At 41.2% G+C, this 20,814-nt stretch overlaps 1 protein-coding gene across 1 annotated transcript in view; it reads left to right on the forward strand.

The window, feature by feature from the left end:
• tafa5l (TAFA chemokine like family member 5, like) overlaps positions 1-20,814 on the forward strand; it is a 48,711-nt gene that overhangs the window by 12,738 nt on the left and 15,159 nt on the right. The window contains exons 2-3 of the mRNA XM_078253844.1: positions 4,597-4,746; positions 20,160-20,287. Of these exons, the coding sequence (XP_078109970.1) occupies positions 4,597-4,746; positions 20,160-20,287 (278 nt within the window). The remainder of the gene's footprint in view (positions 1-4,596; positions 4,747-20,159; positions 20,288-20,814) is intronic.

A 20,814-nucleotide genomic window follows, 5' to 3' on the forward strand; every position in this document is an offset into this window, starting at 1 on the left:
CTAAATACAAATTACATAGGATATAATGAATGTAGATCTATAATATAGAAATATAATATATAATATAAGCAGTGTTGGGAAGGATACTTTCAAAACGTATTCCGTTACAGAATACAGAATACCTGCCCAAAAATGTAATTTGTAACGTATTCTGAATACTTGGATTACTTCCACATTGAATTGCATTTTATAAGTGTAGGAATGCGGCCATCACATACAGCTAGCCAGCTAACAGGCCTATTCTGGTGTGTTCTTCTGTTCCAACTGGCTGAATGTGTACCTAAACAAGCAGATACATTTTTGTATTTGTAGTCCCGAACTGCATACTACAAAAATCGAACCGCAGTCTAAGCTACCACGAGCTAATTTTAGATAATGTTAGCTAACATGTCAAACGGCGCTAGTCAGTCTTTCAACGGCTCTGGGGATAGTAAATCAACATGTAGGAGAATGTAAAGTCGCATGTCAACTATAAATTATAGCAAGGTGACCAATAAAACTACAGCAGACGACTACCCTTGGCTAATAAAAAAAAAAAACTTACTTTAAGATGCTTCTTCAGGTTGGAGGTTGGAGTAATTTGGACGCTGAAAGGAGGTTGGTTGCTGGCAAGCAGAGGTTGCACTGCACAGTTATATTTCGTTCTCCCTGTTCTTTCTTTAATGTGAAATGCTGTTTGAATTTCCAAGATAGAAATGCATTCCTGCCCTGGCTCTGTTGTGCCGGTTCCGGCTCCATCTCTACCTCTATCAGTGATCACGCAAATAGCTAATGTTTTTGTTTTCATATTGGGGCTTCTGGGAAATGCATGGAGTTGCGAGAGTGAATAAACTCGTGAAACAGAGAAGTATCATCATGTAATAAATTGATTTCAACAATGTAACTGTATTCTAAATACCAACTATTTCAATTGTAACTGTACAGTTACTCATAATTTGTATTCTGAATATTTAACATGTATTCCGTTACTCCCCAACACTGAATATAAGATTGTTCAGATATCATCATTTATGCTTTCATGAAAATGCTCATGCTGATGCTAAACAAGTATAATGTTTACCATGTTCACCATTTTAGTTTAGCGTGTTAGCATGCTAACATTTGCTAATCAACACTAACAATTAACAAATTTCAATCAAACCACTAGAAAGGCTAAAAATGTTTTGGCTTGCTGGCGGTGAGGTCTAAGGATAGTGAAATTGAGTGCATTCAGCCGTCCGTCTTTATGAGAAACACTGTCCAACATCAGGATATCCAGACAACTGGCTGTGAATATTCATTGTATTAAGAGGACGATGTCTAACGTTTTGGGGACCACCTGACCTCCCTGCTAGCACCACCATCAGGTCAATATTTTCCAACTTGGACACAACAAAAGATTGATGCCGCCCGGATTATGGCATCTTTTCCACTTTATACACCCCATGAACTTCTCTCTCACACCACACTGAGAGCAAACTATCACCTGTGCATACAGAATAACAAGTACTCCAAACTATACGCCAAACTACATGCCATAGTACTATGTCTGTCTGGTGAATAATTTCTGTAATTTGCCCTCATTCACATTACAACAGAGGTTGTTTAAGGTATTTGAATAAATGCCCAATGTTGTTTTTCTTTTGAGGACAGTCTCAATATCTCATAATGTAATGGTCTGATGAAGTTTGCTGAGCATATTTTATTCCTAACACAGTCAGTATTAGCACTTTAATATCTTGCAGCTTTTGACTTGTAGGCTTGTTAACTTCTAATTATGACTAACAAAATAGAAAACATCCTTTTGTACAGATTCTTGGAAGGATCTTTGTTTCCACATGATCACTATAAGACACATCAACAAAGCAGTCAGCCATTCTGTATTTAAACTGAAGAAGCACTCTAGCCTGCTGCTTTGAAAGTTTTGAAATCCGTTTTTTCATTTTTAGGGCCCGAGCGCCGACAGCGGCGAAGGCCCTATTGGAACTGAAGGAATTATTATTCTTTCTTTTCCCACGCAATTAATCGCCTTTTTGGGGACCTTATCATACTCAAAAACTCACCAAACTTTGCACACACATCAGGCCTGGTGAAAGATTTGATATTTTAAGGGTTTCGGCAATAGGCGCACAAAAATGGCTCACTAGCGCCCCCTACAATATTAAAAAAATGTAGCCCCTGCAGTACGTTTAACGTAGACTAACGAAACGTGGTACACATATGTAGCATGTCAAGATGTACAAAAAAGCTCATTGGAGCCATACCCTAAACCCAACAGGAAGTCCGCCATTTTGAATTGAAAGTTAGTGCGATTTTGGCCATTTCCACGTCGTACTTTAACGAACTCCTCCTAGAGATTTCATCCGATCGACTTCAAATTTGGTCTGTGCCATCTTAAGACCTTGAAGATGAAAAGTTATTAAAAGAAAAACTTTTCGTGATAGGGCATGGCCGTGGCGGGACGGCCATTTTGTGCTTTTTGCCATCGAAACAGGAAGTGGGTGTAACTTGAGTGTTAATTGTCCAATTGGCTCGAAACTTTTCAGGATTCATAAGAATTCAACAACGACATCTACAGGCTGATATTGGCTCAAAGTCATAGCACCCCCTAGTGGCAACAGGAAGTAGACCTAAAAGTCAAGGTGCTATACTTTAACAAACTCCTCCCACAGATTTAATCCGATGGACTTCAAATTTGGTCTGTGTCATCTCAACACCTTAAAGATGAAAAATTATTGAAAGCAAAACTTTTCGTCAAATGGTGTGGCCGTGCATGGCGGCCATTTTGAGTGTTTAGCGATAAACGAGAATGTGGCTGTAACTAGAGTGTACATTGTCCATTCTGCTTGAAATTTCCCACAATCGACAATGGTCCAGGCCTGAGGACATCTACAGGCCAATATTGACTTTTGGTCATAATGCCCTCCGCTGGCAACAGGAAATCAGTTTTACATGACAAACATCATCCGATTTACATGAAACTTAGAATGTGTGGTCTACTTGTGATACTGAGCCGGCCCCTATACTTTAACCACGCCCATATACTCAGGCCACGCCCCCTTTTATGGCTTTTGAACCGTTTAAGGTAGAGTATTGTGTGAGGTATCATTGAACTCAGCAGAGTTCCTTATTCATTGGTGATGGTTTGGCCTGCCCCCCTATGCTTAAGCCACGCCCCCTTTCAGAACTGGTGACCCGTTTAAGGTAGAGTCTTATGTGAGGTATCTTTGAACTCAGCAGAGAGTTCTATTTTCATTGGTCATGGTTTGGCCCGCCCCCTATGGTTTAGCCATGCCCCCTTTCACAGTTAATGAACTGTATGACGTAGACCCTTGTGTAAGGTATCATTGAACTCAGCAGAGAGTTCTCTTTTCATTGGTGACGATTTGCAGGGTCTGAGTGCCATGCAAATGCACGGTCTCAAGGAGCGGTGTCCGCCAATAACCGCGAGGGCCCGTCCAACGCTGCTTGCAGCTTTAATTAGGGCCCGAGCGCTGACAACTCCTAGAGATTCGGTCTGTGTCATCTTAAGACCTTAACGATGAAAAGTTATTAAAAGCAAAACTTTTCGTCCAACGGTGTGGGCGTGGCGTGGCAGCCATTTTGAGCATTTATCGATGAACGAAGAAATTGTTGTAACTTTAGTGTATATTTTCCAATTTGGCCGAAATTTCTCACGATTGACAAGGGTCCAGGCCTGAGGACATTTATAGGCCAAAATTAACTTTTGGTCATAGCGCCCCCCACTGGCAACAGGAAATCAGCCTTATATGACAAACATCATCCGATTTACATGACACTTATAATGTGTGGTCTACATGTGATACTGAGCCACCCCTATACTTTAACCATGCCCACTTACTCAGGCCACGCCCCCTTTCATAACATTTGAACCATTTAAGGTAGAGTCTTGTGTGAGGTGTCATTAAACTCAGCAGAGTTCCTTCTTCATTGGTGATGGTTTGACCCACCCCCTATGCTGTAGCCACGCCCTTTTTTTAATAACTTATGACCCGTTTGATGTAGACCCTTGTGTGAGGTATCATTAAACTCAGCAGAGTTCCTTATTCATTGGTGATGGTTTGGCCCGCCCACCTATGCTCAAGCCACGCCCCTTTCATAACTGGTGACCCATTTAAGGTAGTCTTATGTGAGGTATCAATGAACTCAGCAGAGACTTCCTTTTTTATTGGTAAAGGTTTTCCCCAACCCCTATGCTTTGGCTATGCCCCCTTTCACAGCTAATGAACTGTATGACGTAGAGTCTTGTGTAAGGTATCGTTGAACTCAGCAGGGAGTTCCCTTTTCATTGGTGACGATTTGCAGTTTCTGAGTGCCGCGCAAATGCACGGTCGCAAGGAGCAGCGTCCTCCAGTAACCCCGACGCGCGCAAAGGCGCGAGGGCCCGTCCAATGCTGCTTGCAGCTTTAATTCTATTTGAGACTGAAATGAGAGTATTAAACTGTTCAGTGCTACACATACCAAAAAAAAGGGGCCCTGTCTCCAGGCTGCCTGTTTATTGTACCTTCGAAGACCAGTTGCTCCTCTGTAATATGTTCATTACAGTCTCATTATGCTAATGTAATGTACTTTGTTTCTCGCTGCTTTGTTTGGCAGGCCAGTTGGCGGTGGGAACCTGCGAGATAGTGATGCTCAACAGAGACAGCAGCGTTCCCAGACGGACCATCGCTAGGCAGACGGCCCGCTGCGCCTGCCGGAGAGGCCAGATTGCTGGGACCACCAGGGCGAGGCCAGCATGTGTAGACGGTAAGTTGAATGACCTTTCTAGCCCTGGGGAGGGAAATTGTCCCATAGAGGGCAAAAAATACAGATTTTAGTTGGATTGAGTCAAAACAAGAGGCCCAAAGGTTAGAAAACCTAGTGAAAAAAATGTGTCCTGTAAATGGAAATGGTTCCACCTCTCTCCCGCTGTAGTCCCCTTGAGCAAGGCACAGAAACAGCAAGTGAGAGTGTACGAATGTCAAGCAGGGTGCTCTGGAAAGCAGCAACATTCTGTGGATAAATCCATGTTGAATCAATTAAAAAAAGGTTCCTCAGTTGGTTCTTAGGAACATTAGAAACAGTTTAATTTTGTAATTTAATTCACTGGAAGTTATTGTATTTATTGAAGTACAACCATTACTATTCCCATAATAGGCACCTCTGTCTCACATGTAGTAACCATGTAATGTATAACTATAATGAACACCAACATTCTGGAAGTGTGTCAGGACCCTCTAATGTTTGTGTCTACATGGGGTCCATGGCATGAATCGCTGCCTTAGATCACTTTATTACTTGCACAGCAGTGTTGTGATTAAACTTGAATTATTCTCTGAGCATTTTGTTTGTTTGAAGTAAGATTTGACTTTAATGTGCACCAAGTGAACACTGGATGAATGCTTGACTCATGGCTTTTTGACACAGTAGTGAATATAAAGTTAATGATGTACTTTAAAAGAATATTATAAATAATTAGGTTAGTTAAATGAATAGTTTAACATTTTGGGAAATACACTTTGTTTGTTTTCTTACCAAGTGTTCGATAAGAAGATCAATACTACTGTCATATCTCTACGGTTAATCTAAAGCTGCCATGTGTAGCCGATTATCTTGGCCATAAACACTGGAAACTGGCTGGCACGGAGGGCACCTTAACAAAAAAACAGTCCCAGTGGGAATCTAATATTATAAACAAGACATAAATAAAGCAGTAAATAACAGAGTAAATTACAGCAGAATCCGTAGACCTTTTTCATGGCAGACATTTTGACATAACAGGAACATCATGAAAAATCATAACAGGAAAATCACAGTTGTAACTATTAACATTATTGATAGATCCATTCCATTATGTGCACCATTCCAGTGAACCAGCATGCACAATACCAGGGCCCTACATCTGGCACACCTGCATGCAATGTAGTTATTAATGTTATATCAGTCAAAGACACTTGCATTAGGAAATTACCAATTATAGTTGGCCAATCGCTCTTAAATTTCCCATAGTCATTTTCAGTTCATGCTTGTATTTTAGGTAGGGTTGGGTATCGTTTTTTTTTTTTCTGATACCAGTGCTAAAATGATACTTTTAAAACGGTGCATAGAACCGATACTTAAAAAAATAGGGTAATAGGAAAAAGGGTATTTTACAATAACTTTGAATGCACCACGAGGCTTACTAGTTCGCACCACGTCACACTGCTTAACGTCCCGCTGTTGGAATTCTCTACAGTGAAATACAGACACTCTTTATACCGTTTAGCTGTCAGCATTTTAACCGTGTTTAATCCAGCTGCTAGCTAAAGGTAGGCAATTTGGTCCAGTAGATACCGGTCGTTTAGGCACCGGTGCCGTATTAGCACCAGGTTTCGGTACCCAACCCTAATTTTAGGTTTCTCCTAGAACATGTTTCATGCTTTAACGTTCAAAACACATTATTTTTCTTATACTGTCTGTCTGAATATACCTGTATTCACCCTCTGTCTGAAACACTCCCTGTCTCTTTAAGCCCTCTTCTCTGATGCTTTTCCGTATTTTCTGTCATATCTACAATGTTAAAATGTTGGATTCTAATTTTAAATGTGGCCAAAACTGTTCTGAACGCTTCAGTTTCAACAGTTTTTTCTACTCTCGGCTGAGTGTTACGCAACACTTAGCCAGCCTTCTATGAATGATCATCTGCTCCAGCAAGGCAGGACTGGAGTGTTTTTGTTTTTTTTAAGCTACTGCTGTGTTAACATTGTCGCATGTAGCTACATGCTAATGACAGTAAAAGATGTCTCAGATAGAACAAAATGTATGGACTTCTTTCTTTCTCCATTAAAAGCAACTGCCGATGTAATTTGGTTGTTTAACCAGCCAATCGATAATCACTTTGCGTGTCTCCCTTTAGACTGTTTGACTCCCAACTATGTGATTGGTTGTCTACATTAGATCTCCTCCAGTCAGCCAGTGTGACATCAGCAAATTATCAATCACTTTGTGCCTCTTTTGTTGTCTTCATGTTGAATTTTCCTCTTCTGCTGTTTTTTAAAAAATATACTCCAGCTGAATAAAGATCTCTTGTAATACAGACTGTGTGATGTTCAGCCACTCTCTAAGATAAGCCCCCTCTGTGTTATTGGACGATATCTAGAGGAGGGTGATAAGTCAGATGAGACACAGTCCATCTGCGATGCTGATTGGATCTCACAATATCACAATCACATGCATCTATTAGTTCCATCTCGCAATGACTCATGTTAGCCTTAATCTAATAGCCCTGACATGAGACCACAGTCCCACAGCCTGTGTCACGCTCCCTACACTGCTTTTAACCACCACTCCCTCTCTGCAGACGCCTCTCAGTAACACTCAGCAGATGCTAATTTACTTACAGAGAGCTATGATTACAGCAGCAGGAAATTGATTATTACGGGCTTCCCACTGCACCACACCCTACACTCCATTAATAGCCAGTGCATTAAAGATGCAACCTGTTGCTCACAGGCTTGTTTAAAGGCTTTCTGCTGACAGCTAAAAAATGTGTCCATAATCACAAGGTGGAATTTCTGCATATTGAGACCACAATGGGTCTAATGCTGCAACTGTTCAGATATCCTCTCTGACCTTTAGTTCAGGGTATATTCAGGTACTCTTGCTTTTGATGTGAATTCCCATAAATGCTTTTGCCCTTCTAAGCACAACCAATTTACTGACTTTTAGACATGTTTAATTTGTGTCTCTCACTGAGGCTTTGGCATACTCCAGTTTTTTCACTGAGCTGTTATTAACAAAGCAAGGGCTCACTGTCCTCTGGGTCAATTTAATATAACTCATTCACAGCAGCAGCAGGAGTGGATCACTGGCTCTTTTAGATGTGAGAACTTGTGAACTTTTTGACATATGATTATTCCTCGCTTTAAGCATACACGTGAACACAAAACCTGGCTTGCTTTTTAGTAACTTGATATGAATTGCTCTTTTTGAGTTTGTGAGTCATATGTACAGTCATTTAATTATACTATAAACCTATTAGAGTCCAGGTTTATAGCAACCTCTGCCATTTCAGTGCTTTTTCCTTTTTTCCAGAGAATATCAAGTATTTCTGTCCTTTCTGTCCTCCAGACAAAACAAAATCTGTGAAAAATTGGTTTTGTTGCCTTTTACTCCACACCGCAAAACTACAAAGTAATGTACATCTACTCTGATGTGGGAAATGCCCTCCTGTCAAGACACATACAAAGAGAAATGAACTCTCAGCAGTATCTGACTACCAGAGATAGCAGAAATCCAGGTATTACACAACATTTCTGTAATCCATTATTCATAGAATTCTAGTGTAACTCTAGTTTGGAATGATTTGAAAAGAGGTAGAAAGAACTATACATATAACCGCAGCATCCCCTGTTCAGTTTCAGTGGGGGATCTTTTTTGCATGTTGTTCCCCTCTCTCACTCCCCTTGTGTCCTGGTTGTATTTACATTGTCACCATCTAATAAAGACAATATAATCTAAAAAAACAGATGAGATAAAGAGTCATTGGAGCAACGATCCGTTAGAGCTGTGAGCCAGGTGAGAATGTCAGTGGTTGAAAGCCTGATTTCTTGACCCTTCCCTGTGTAGCGGGTACAAATATTTGCTGGCCCTTTAAGAGTTGAGCTCACTGGCTACACGGAGGAAGACGGCTGGAAGAGCATTCAAGTGTGAATCTAGTGCTGGTGTTCATATCGTCTAGGTCGCTAGAAGTGCTAAAGTTAACTTTACAAGAGTTTTGTGTAGTAAGAGCTAGCTAGCTAGTTTGAACGTCGTGGATATCGAGGAGTGCTGTGTTGGAACGTTACCGCCACCCCTCTCCCACTTCGTGTGTGAACAGCGTGGGAAGACGCGATATCAAGTTTGTAGCTGTGGGCCATCCTGCATGCAGAGGGAAAACGGCGGCTTTTCCTCCGTGGGTGCGACGGGTTCCTTAGGAAGTTTACCCTGTCAGCCATCAGACATCCTTCAAGTGCGATCTCTGCTGTTTGTGGGTAATATCTGCACCACACTTGGCTATTAAAGCCCATGTTGCAGGTTAACCACCACTGTTGACTAATGGGTACATAAAGCACTCAACATATGTATATCATTGTTAAAAATGTCTCCAAATAGTGTTTCCAGTTTCTGTCGTTTTTGGTATTATTGGGTTTTTTAATGCAATTCGGTGATGGCGTCACGTTGGGGAGATGTGCCTCAGCCTAGTACTAGAACTATGGTGACTGACTGGGATGAGGAAGAGGTGTTTTTACTGTCAGTGAATAGCACCGAGTGAAAGTCAAGGTTTTCTAGTGACAGTGATCATGTCGTTAGTTCAGATAAGTACCGGTAAACTTATCTAGATCTAGAAATAGAAGGCATCATGCTAGTTATGGGCTAACTTGCCAGTCAGTTCCACCTGTGAAATCCCCCGACGTTGTGAACACATTTTCGATTAGTTATCTCACATTTTGATGGTAGCCTACTAGCTCCAGTAACAACATATTTGCCTAGTGTTTATTTATTACTTGGACGGGGGTGCTGTTCGGCTTTTCACAAGTTTAGACAGCTAGCTAACGCTACGCCGACGTTTTGCTAATGTTAGCGCAACAGCGTTAGCCTAGACAGCTAGGTAAATATTATGACTGCCTTTTGGAGTTTCCTATATCTGCGTCCACATTGTCAACGTGGCGTTAGTGCTCCTTTTGTACCATAATTGTATTGAATGAAATGTTGACACCATGAACTATTATAACTATTACATAATTTTTATTGTGACTATTATTGCCATTGTTCATCATACCCCCAACCGGCACCGTCAGACACCGCCTACCAAGAGCCTGGGTCTGTCCGAGGTTTCTTCCTAAAAGGGAGTTTTTCCTTGCCTCTGTCGCACTTACGCATTCATGCATGCTCTTGGGGGAATCACTGGAATTGTTGGGTCCTTGTAAATTATAGAGTGTGGTCTAGACCTACTCTATCTGTAAAGTGTCCTGAGATAATTCCTGTTATGATTTGACACTATAAATAAAATTGAATTGAATTGAATTAAACTTATATTAGGCAACCAAACATATGACTAAAACATTTTCCTTTGGCCGTTTGGCATGGCATCTCCAAGTCTCAGCAATCAGGATCCTGATCAATAAGATATACATAGTGAGCTCAACAGGTGAGGCAATATGCGAATGCTGATCAGATAAGCCAACCTTGGCGATCACTCCCCACTAGTGGGATTGTGGCCTGCCAGCACAAATGTTGAAGAACATCCAAGACAGCTCCAGAATCAGCACCATGGACAGCGGTCAATACAGATTTATTTAAAGTCATTTTCTTGGAGGCTTAATATGTGTCCCAGTTCCATACTCTAACTGGGTTCAAGTGTAAAGTGGGTTCATGCTAGAAAAGTGACACAATTAAGTATACTCCAAGGTGTCGGTATGACTTCCTTATACATTCGTCAAGTGCAGTATCTCAGCAGCCACAGCTGGGATTTTTAATGAAATTCACAGATACTAATACAGAGCCCGTTGAAAATGTGCCTGTTTGGAACGGGCGATTGCTTGGCCTGTGGTACTGCTGCTTGTAGAATTCTTCAAAACCAAATTGTACCCCAAAATTACTTACAGAAGGACCCCAAACCACGTAGCCTATAGCCTACTACTGACTTACAGTGTAGGCTACGTCTAGGCCTACCTACTACTGTATTTACCTGACAGAGAACAGGGTAGATTCAGAATGTAATCACAAAATATCACAATGACAATGTGGAGTAATCAGACATGGACTCGTGGCAGTGCGCTACCCAACTGGCCCGTTATGAGAGCTCATCAGCACATATCTGTGTTCATCAACCACCAGAGTGTGTGTGTGTGTGTGTGTGTGTGGAGATTTAACACTTCAGCAGAAGTGTTAATAATAATAAATTTAATTTATATAGCGCTTTTCATGGACTCAAAGTCGCTTTACAGGGTATAGAAATAGAGACAAACAAACAAAACAAGATTCAGGCACAGATGAAAAGGGGAGGGGCGTGGGCCTAGGGATAGGCAGTGGTGAAGAGATGGGTCTTGAGGCGAGACTGGAAGATGGTGGGGGACTCAGAGGTGCGGATCTCTTGGGGGAGGGAGTTCCAGAGCCTGGGAGCTGCTCTGGAGAATGCTCTGTCCCCAAAACTGCGGAGGTTGGACTTTTGGATGCAGAGGAGACCAACTGAGGTGGATCTGAGGGACAGTGAGGGTTGGTACGGGGAGAGGAGGTCAGTGAGGTATGATCATTTCCATACAGGTTTAGTGGCGTGATGGTTAACAGTGAAGTATGGATTTGATTCGCTTAAGACTTAATTAACCCGACCCAGGGTGCTGTGTCTGTCCGGTTCAACTCTGAGATGTTCTCGCATTGCACAGCGCTGTGAAGGAATAATCTCCGAGATTACGTTATGTTCTGCCAGCTCACAGCAATTTAAAAGATATAAATGCATAATGAACACAGGAAAAGAGTCAAAGGCTGTAACAGCCCCACCCCCTGCTCTTGTAAGTGTTCTGCATGTGGCGTCTGCATGTGATGTGCAGGTTACCTTCCCCCCAAACACGGACACACATACATACAGATGTGTCTCGCTTGGCACTGCCCTTACTCGTGCCCGTAGCACCTGTCAAGTTTGAAATCCATCGGACTAACGGTTCGAGAGATATGCGCATCACACACACACACACACACACACACACACACACACACACACACACACACACACACAGACAGACATTCCTGAAATTTATAGATAGATTACACCTCTTACAGTTTTTTTCAACTGCTTACACACAAAATCTTTTCATGTCACACGATTTTTGAAACCTCTCACTCAAAGTGCAAAATTACACAGCAAATCTCCAAAACCATAAACTATTTCTCAGCCTTTCACTCAGTTTTCAATTGCATAAAACACTTTTGTAAACACATTTTAAAACACAATTCTCTACCTAAGACACAAAAATCTAACATGAAGTGACTTGCTTTCCTTTTCTAAACACAACCAATCAAAAGGCTATACTTATTTACCAGGGCACACACACACACACACTCCTCACATTTGCAAACACATTATGTCATAACTGAACACTAACCAATCACTGCTTTAGTATAGGCCTATACATAGGTCAAAGGTCAGATTACCTGTTTTGAACAATGGATGCCAACATAGACAGAGCAAGGGGAGTAGGAGGGAGAGACGGGACAACAACAAGGAGGAGGAGGAGGAGGGAAGAAGAGGAAGGAGGAGAGCCATCTCTGATGAGATCAGGGCCACACTTAATCATCATGTGATCAACCACGGATTGACCATGAGAGAAGCCCATCTTGAGTAGCTTTACAGTGGCGTCCATACTGCATGCAACTATCTAATGTCTATTTCAGCATTACAAATCAATCAGATTTTGTTTTGCACAAAGTGCATACAATCCCCCCCGCCCCGACACACAAGCACGCACAAACACACACACACACACACACACACACACACACACACACACACACACACACACACACACATTCTTTATTCTAAAAATGATATCTTTGGTCTACATATGTTTGTACTTTTGTTTTCTTGTTTCATGCTACTGTATACAAAACTGTGCTGCTCTTACAAATGTAATGTTTTGCCCAATAAATATTTTCTGTTTTACTGTAACATTACATTGTTGTTTACAGTGCACTTTTCAACCACTTTCAGCAGATTACGTTCTCTCTAGAACATTGTAAATGTAGATATAAGCCTATGAAAGACAAAAGAGCTTTAGATTTAGAACAGTGTGTACATGGTATATCCAAAAATGTACTATTTTGAGATGTGTTTATGGTATTTTGAATGCAGTGTTTCATTTTGAAGGAGATGTGAGGCATTTTGCATTTTGTGTGTGCAGTTTTGGGAATTGTGTGTAGAGTTTTGAAAAAAGGAGACATAGTTTTGAAAACGTGTGTAAGCAGTTGGAAAAAACTGTGACATTTCAAGCCTTTTCACTTCCAGTTATGGTGATTGACATGTTGGGGTGGAGGGATTACAAGTCAAACTAAAACTTTAATAAACATCCTCTCTCACCCTGCAGGTTTGACTGATGTGGAATTTAGTGCACAGCGATTCTTTTTTTTAAGATTCTTTTTTTGGGCATTTTTAGGCCTTTATTTGACAGGACAGATGAAGACACGAAAGGGGAGAGAGAGGGGGAATGACACGCAGCAAAGGGCCACAGGTCGGAGTCGAACCCTGGCCCACTGCGTCGAGGAGTAAACCTCTATATATGGTGCCTGCTCTACCAACTGAGCGATCCGGGCGCCCTAGTGCACAGCGATTCTTGCATTACAAAAGTACAAAGACCATCAGGTTACTGTATGTCATAATGTATATGTATGCCATTTTGTACCCGAGTAGCAAGGAACAGAGGCTAGTGCACATAATCATGAGCTTTGTTTTCTGTGATAAGAATGGTGCTAGTGCTACTTTTCACACAGTACACAGCTACACTGATGTTTGTCGATGTTGGTTGCAGTTGACCTTTTAGAGTGTATCCAGCCAACTTTACGGGCCCTATCTTGCACCCGGCGCAGCGCAAAGCCCAACGCAAGTGTCTTTGCTAGTTTAAGACCGAAGCAGTTTCAAATGCACCTTCCCCCATCTTTGCGCCCATGGGCGTGATGGTCTTACAGGAGGTGTGTTCAGGTGAATTCTTGGCGTATTGCTATCTTGAGGTAGCGGGAAGTGATCGCGCCAGTGACCAACAAAAACCTGGTCTAAAGTCAATAGCGCAGCAAATTAGTAAAATGCGCCTAGGCTTATGCACAGTGCACGCACACGATGCTTGTTACACACACACAGGGAAGCGCAGCAGCACACAAACATGCAAAAGATTACAAATAAAAATATTACGGTGCAAATTCGCCATTATAATAGCAATGCGCCAAGGTACAAACGTGCCTGGCTTTTAAAGGGAATGGGAGATGACACTCTGATTTATTGTATGTTACGCCCAAAACACACCTATGAATTAATGAAGACACTAAGTACAACCCTTTTGAACCACGCGCCCGGCGCACGGACCCTTTTTTCTACCGTCAAACTAGCAAAAGTGGATTTGGACACGCCCTAAACGCACCTGTGCCATGCGCTTCACGCCGTGCGCTTAGATAGTTAAAATAGGGCCCTACGAGTTAAGATTTAAGAGTTAAGAGAATCTCATTTGGACAATTATACTCAACAGCAAAAGCTCATGGATTTGAATCTCTTTGCTGTTTCCTGTAATGAATAGAAACCCAAGGCTTACTGTACGTATAGTGTAGCCTTTGGGACAACAGTCTGCAACTTGTGGACTAAAGGTGACAATTAGACAAATATTTTGATCTCCCTTGCCATCTTGCTAGTATTCACACTTCTATAATGACATACCAACAAGCCTAAGCCCTGCAGCGAATAAAGTTTGTTATATGTGACTTACCTAGGATTTGATAAGCTGATTTACCAAGATAGTGGCTGCGTTGTTCTAGCAGCATGTAATGTTACATGTTACTCCGTTATTCCTTTTTGATTATTTGTACTCAACAATTTCTCACTATGTGACAAGTGCAGTTTATTTCTTCACAAAATAACTTTTCTCAGTCTTTTTAAGGCCATATTTCAAGGTTTGCCCTGTTTTTGTTGCTGTGTGACACTGTTGTGCAGGTTTAGTCTGCACACTGTACACAGGAGGATTATGTGCTTTTCCTTGCTTGTCTCCCTGCTCTCACTCTAATCTGCTCCCTGACTCTCTGCCGCTCCCTCCCCTTCTCTGCTTGGTCCGTTGTTGCCATGCCATCACATCACACTGTAATCGTATGTAGCTTGATGGCCACCATGATAAGAGTCTGCGGGCTGCAGGGAGACTGTTTATATGCTGGCTGCAAGCTTCTGCTTTCACACTCCTACACACTGACTATTGACACTAAATGAGCCAAAAAGTGAGCAAAAAGAAGACTTTCTTCAAATGTATAATGCAAACACACAGTTGAGAAGATTTGTTGTATTTTTAATTTACCTCAGCTGCAGAGAGAAGCAGACCTTGATTTGAAAGAAGCTTATGTTTGACACAGAAAAGAAATCTATAGGATCATATTTCCCTTTCCAGATCTCTCTAATTTCAATTTGTTGTTGATGTTGTTTGCTGGTAATGCAACTCAACATTTCTTCATGTTTACCTGTTGTCTTGATAAATTCATAAAATCCCAGCCCAAATTACGTACAACACTGTCATATCATACTCACTGATCTGTTTCTCTTCTCAAACAGAAATACTGTTTTTATTCACTAATTATCAACAAGTCTACAATTCAACAATCTATAAGTTACAGTTAATGACAGCACTTCCTGCACAGATGTATATGCAGAGTTGAGTTTTACTGACAGTGGCTAAACAGCAATTACAAAAGTTTGGGAAGAAAAATCTTTTGGAAATTATTAATAAAGATCAGGCGTACATAAAACCACAAAATGGCTTCTCAATTTCTAATCAATGCAGCCTAATTTTTTCCTTCCATGTCAACAACAGCAAAACCAAGCAATTCTATATTTCTGATAAAATTGAAAGTGTTTTCCAGCCCTAAAATGTTGCAAACCTAGAAATTTGTTTAAAATATCAATCAATACCTTCTTTTCCACAGAGCAGCATTTGTAAATCAGCAGGAAAAGGAAAATGAAATATCTTGTTAGTTTCATCATTAATAGCAAACCTCACTTATGACAGCATCGCACCCACAGATGTAGAGATAGATAGATCTCAAGTTAGAGAATCAGCTCTAGATTTAGGTTGTTAATACAGTATCAAGATGCTGCCAGATGGGTTTTACTATATCTGGCAAACTTTCTGGTTTGATGACATATTGATGAACCAGCCAGAAATACAATGCCATTTTAAAATAAAAGCCCCCAAAATAAAATGTAACAAAAAACAATAAGAAAAGTAATTCAACAGCTTGCTCAACAAAAGTATAGAGTCATTTGGAGCTTGGCTGCTGGCCGCTTTTAAAATGTGTTTAATGTTGGATTTTCCTGTTGTCATAATTAGAAGTGAAAGACCATCAGGCATCTGGCAGCAGGTTGTGCTGTGTAGAGGACAGAGGGCTGAAAATCTGGCCGCTACAAATTATTATCCAGCCAGAAAGCCTGTAAAAACCTGTAAAAGTGTTTCTGGTGCCCAGCAAAGCTAGTTAGCTAATCTTGTTGGATATTTATCAAAAAACGTAATTATTAGGATGATTATTATATTACTAGTAGAGGCGCACAATATATTGTTTAGGTTCATGCATCACTTTATGTTTAACATACTCTTTCCTATCTCTCTTGTTGTACCTCATCTTAATGCATTTTACATGAGCTGCCTGTGGTTTTGGTAAGAATGTTATTTTTTACTTCTGCAGAGGAAGAATTTCGTCAGACTAACAGTGCGTCTGGTTTAGGACTCACTGTTGTGCCTCCTGTCCTGCTCTGAGTCTCGTCTGGCAGTGCTATGTTGTGCATGGCAGAGCTTGGCACTGTGCACGGGGGGGACAGATGGTCTTACGTGTAAAGTAGTTGGAGGTCCAGAACCTTGCCTCAGCAGGGTCTCTGGCAGCTTACAAGCCTGGCCCGACGTCCACGGTCCCTGTGTGGGACTCCGACAGCGCCGGCAACAGTATGGGCCACCCAGGTGTCAACCAGCATACAGTTGATGACAGACAGACTCTATCTGTCTCTTCCAACCACCACAGCCAGCTGTTTCACCTCTGCTGCTGCTGCTGCTGCTGTTGCTGCTGCACACTGCCAACATCACAAACACGAAAATATTATACAGCAGGCCTGAAATCATGTTCAAACACAAAACAGATATCATCATAATAAAACCACAATAATCCTCAGCCATTTGCCTAATAGCAGCATGTAATCGATACTCTAAGATGAAATATAACAGCAGACAGATATTTTCAGACGGCTTCAGCTGAGAGGCTTAAAGTCTGCTCAGCATATAGTTGATGTGTGTGTGGGTGGTTGTACCATATAAGATTTTTAATGTGTCCACAATTGCTCGTGCCAGCATATTGGACAGATAGGTTTGATGGATGGAGACAGGCTGAAGCCAAACTGCAGCGATGCTGTTTTGTAGCTGCTCGTGTTATTCATGATGTCGTTGTGGATGAAGTTATCATGGCGACGCTCTAATCCCAACCAGTGCCATGCGACCGATTCACGGCTTACGGCACCATGCAATTCATCAAGTCATCATAGATCAAGTCACACTGTCATGGGCGGCATTGAAAAAGTAACAAGGGCAAGCTATCAAGTGCCTGGATACTGTGGCAGCAGCTGAAAAAGGCATTTATTTTAGCCAACCTCCGCGACTCTGGGCTGGCTGGGCTGATGCACTCCACGGTTAGTCAGCATTCCCGCCACTTTGCGGGCTCAGCTTATATTCCGTGCCCTGGAAATTGAGTTGTGCTGGCCCTGTAATATACTCAAAACTACATCTGCAACTGACTGATAAATCTACGCTTTGTTGCGCCTGACTGGTGGCTGTGAAAATGAAAACCCACCACGGCATGTTGCTGTGTCAAGAGGAAGGTCACTTACTAGATTTTCTCCTACACACTGAGGAACCTCTGTTCACGGAGAAGCCAAAATGCCCATTTTGTCTCAGTTTTAATATTTTCTTATGCTTGTTCGGTTCAATGAGATGACAGGTTTCTAGATTTTTTTTCTTCCACTGCTTCGTCTCCCAGCTGCCTGACTACACCGTGAGTGCAGGCTGGAAAAAACACGGCTCCTGTCTCGATGTGTCAACAATATCTATTATTTGCTTGTGTCCGAGTGTGTGTATGTGTGGTTACATACATGAGGGGTGCTTGATAAATAGCACAAGATGACAGATCTATATTAGAGTAGCAGTCTGGGTATGACACTCCAAAGACCAATTTCAGACTGTTAACAAGGCCTGGACCAGGAATACCTCACAGCAAAATGTCACAAGGCCTCCCTTTCCACACCTCCTTACTCTCCCTATCTCCGCTCCTTCTCTGTTTCGCCCTCAGCTCTCCAGTGGACATTCAACGAATTGTAGTTCCTCTCTTTCAATTTGGCGACCATGTTACCTCGTTCCACAGTGTGTGCCCCTGGGGGATCATGGGTAGGCAAGAGCAGCGGCCGCAGCCAGGTCCGCAGAGAGCTGATAACCTTTCAGTGTTGCTTTAGTACGCTGTGTAAAGAACAATAAGAGCTTATCAGCATCGACTACAGGCGAAGGCTTATTCAATGTCATGCAGACAGACTGCAGAGGGATCACTCTGACAGCCTGACAAATACCTTTTAAGAAGACTGAAGTTTGTTTCTATACTGTATCCCATCCCCTCTAATCTACATATTGAAATATTACTGATTCCTATAGTATTAATAAGTTGTGTGCATGAATTAGAACATGAGATTAAACAACATCGATAACATGTTTAAGGAGTATCATATATAACATCCACCCACAGTACCTCTTTCCAAAATCCAAACAAAACTCATTTCACAATATTGATACAACCTGTAACTTTAGTTCATACTGATCCAGTGACTTGATGCTAATTTTACTCATTTGTGCAGAGAAATTGACACCTGCTGGGCTTTGTACAGGTCCATGTCTTAACCTGAAATTGAAATATTTTTAAATAATCTGCATCGATGGAGCTTGAATTGCTGTCCCCGTTTTGCTCACCATGTGATCAGGGACCTTTGTTGCATTTCCTTACCTCGTTTCCTCTCATCTCTTCACTGATGCTAATTTATAATAAAAAAAGGTACAAACATGCCCCAAAGAATAAGTAAATGTCTCCCTGCAGAGAGCTTGAGATTTTCTTGTTAAAATGTACACCTTATAGCATTACATTTAATTTAAGTATTTCCAAAAGGCATCATCACAGGAAACTTTAATCACATTATTTTTTTAACAGAATACAATAAGGCTAATTTTTTGAATTTAGAATGCAAATAGGAATGAAAATATAAAAGATTTTAGCAAAATATTGACCATTTCGTGCCATCATTATATCTCCGCAAATTCAGTGCAGTCCCAATTACAGTACTGCTCTTCTTTTGCAGATGTTTATCATTTCCCTTTTTACCTGAAGATAACGTCTTATGAACTTAGATAAGGTGGCTAGTATTCATTGATCTGATACTGACTCAAATACACTGGAATTGTAATCCCTGTTTAAGTTTTGACCAATTTGTTGCTGCATTGAAAAGGTTTACACTTGAATTGTTAATCTGTGTATTTATTTGTTACATTTTGTTTTACAAAGTGAGGAAAGCAATGTCAAGCCTGGTGTTGCCTTAAACAAAAAAGAATGATCCCAGTCACTTCCACACAGTGAGGCATACAGCTTATTAATTACATGCTGTTATCAGATTGGAACTCAGAATCAGCCTATACCCAAAGCCCAGGTATTGGTATCAGGACTGAAATAAGTGGGATTGGTACATCCCTAGTGGCTATAGGGCTTTTTCAGCCATTGTTGCAAACCAACAATTAACTCATGCTCTTGCTATTCCTGCTATGTAGCTATATTTACTCCTGGTGTATAAAGAGATGCCCAAGATTCTTGCAATATACTACACAATGTGTCTGGCTTTGACGGTGAAGAGACAGGTAACATCAAACCATTTGAAGAGCTCACAGGTAACCTATTTGGCGTATTGTCCACTGAGTGCAAGTTTGAGAACAAATTCTACAATGTAGCTTAAGTAAAAGAATTCCATCAATATTATGTTGTATAATGGTACACATTACTTTCAACCTAGAACCTTTTACCTAGAATTACCACCAAAAAAATAAAAAATAAAAAAAATAAAATAAAAGAGAATCTTTCTGTGCAGCTGCAGTAAAAGCAAGCATTAGAAGAAGAGTAATTTATGGAACGCCAGCTGGCCTGTAAAGGTTACTACCACAGGCAATTTAGACCTGGTAGTTCAACAAGAACCTAATTAAAATGCTACAGTTTGTACATGACGATTCTTTCCTGTCTAGTGAGCATAAAATGGACAGTTTTGTTTTTTTGTTCCAGAAAATGTTGACATTTTGAAGTCTCTGTCTGGGTCGGTGAATCTGTCTGTCTAATTTGCCTCTTTGCCTTCTTGTCTTTCGCCCTCTCAGCGCGAATCGTGCGGAGTCGTCAGTGGTGTGAGATGGCTCCCTGCCTGGAGGGGGAGGTCTGCAGCCTCCTGTTCAACCGATCTGGCTGGACCTGCACCAAGGGCAGTGGTCGCATCAAGACCGTCACGGTAATTTACAAGACATGACATTAATATACACCATATGCACTTAACAGCATCACGCCAACATTTTAGCATGGTTAAACCCCGCAAGCTGATAAGTGTTATGTGAAGTGAGAGTCCAGGGCTAGAGGCAGCACACAGGTATATCAATACTGAATGTCAAAGTGTAGGAAACTCATGGTGAACTGCTCCCTGTGGGTTGGAATTACAATCCACTATTTAATTGTGGGACATGTATTGGAACAAATCAAATAAACCAAACTTCTGGGTATCACTTCATTTTGTGTCATCTCTCTTGTACTCTGGACATTGATAATATTGAAAAGAAAGTCAGAAGCAGCAAAAACAGTACCTAATGTTATGAACATGGTCATATCATTCTTGGTTCTAACCCACCTCTAATATTGCTCTAGTTTTTGCCCTGCAGCTAAGGAGGATTTATAAAAAAGCCTCTAGATTAGCTCTGCACTGTTAGTATCACATTAGCTTTGACAAAATGCACACAAAACTGTTTTTTAGGTAAAGTTTTTCAC

The sequence above is a fragment of the Sander vitreus genome, chromosome 7 (assembly GCF_031162955.1).
Source record: "Sander vitreus isolate 19-12246 chromosome 7, sanVit1, whole genome shotgun sequence".
Lineage (NCBI taxonomy): Eukaryota > Metazoa > Chordata > Actinopteri > Perciformes > Percidae > Sander > Sander vitreus.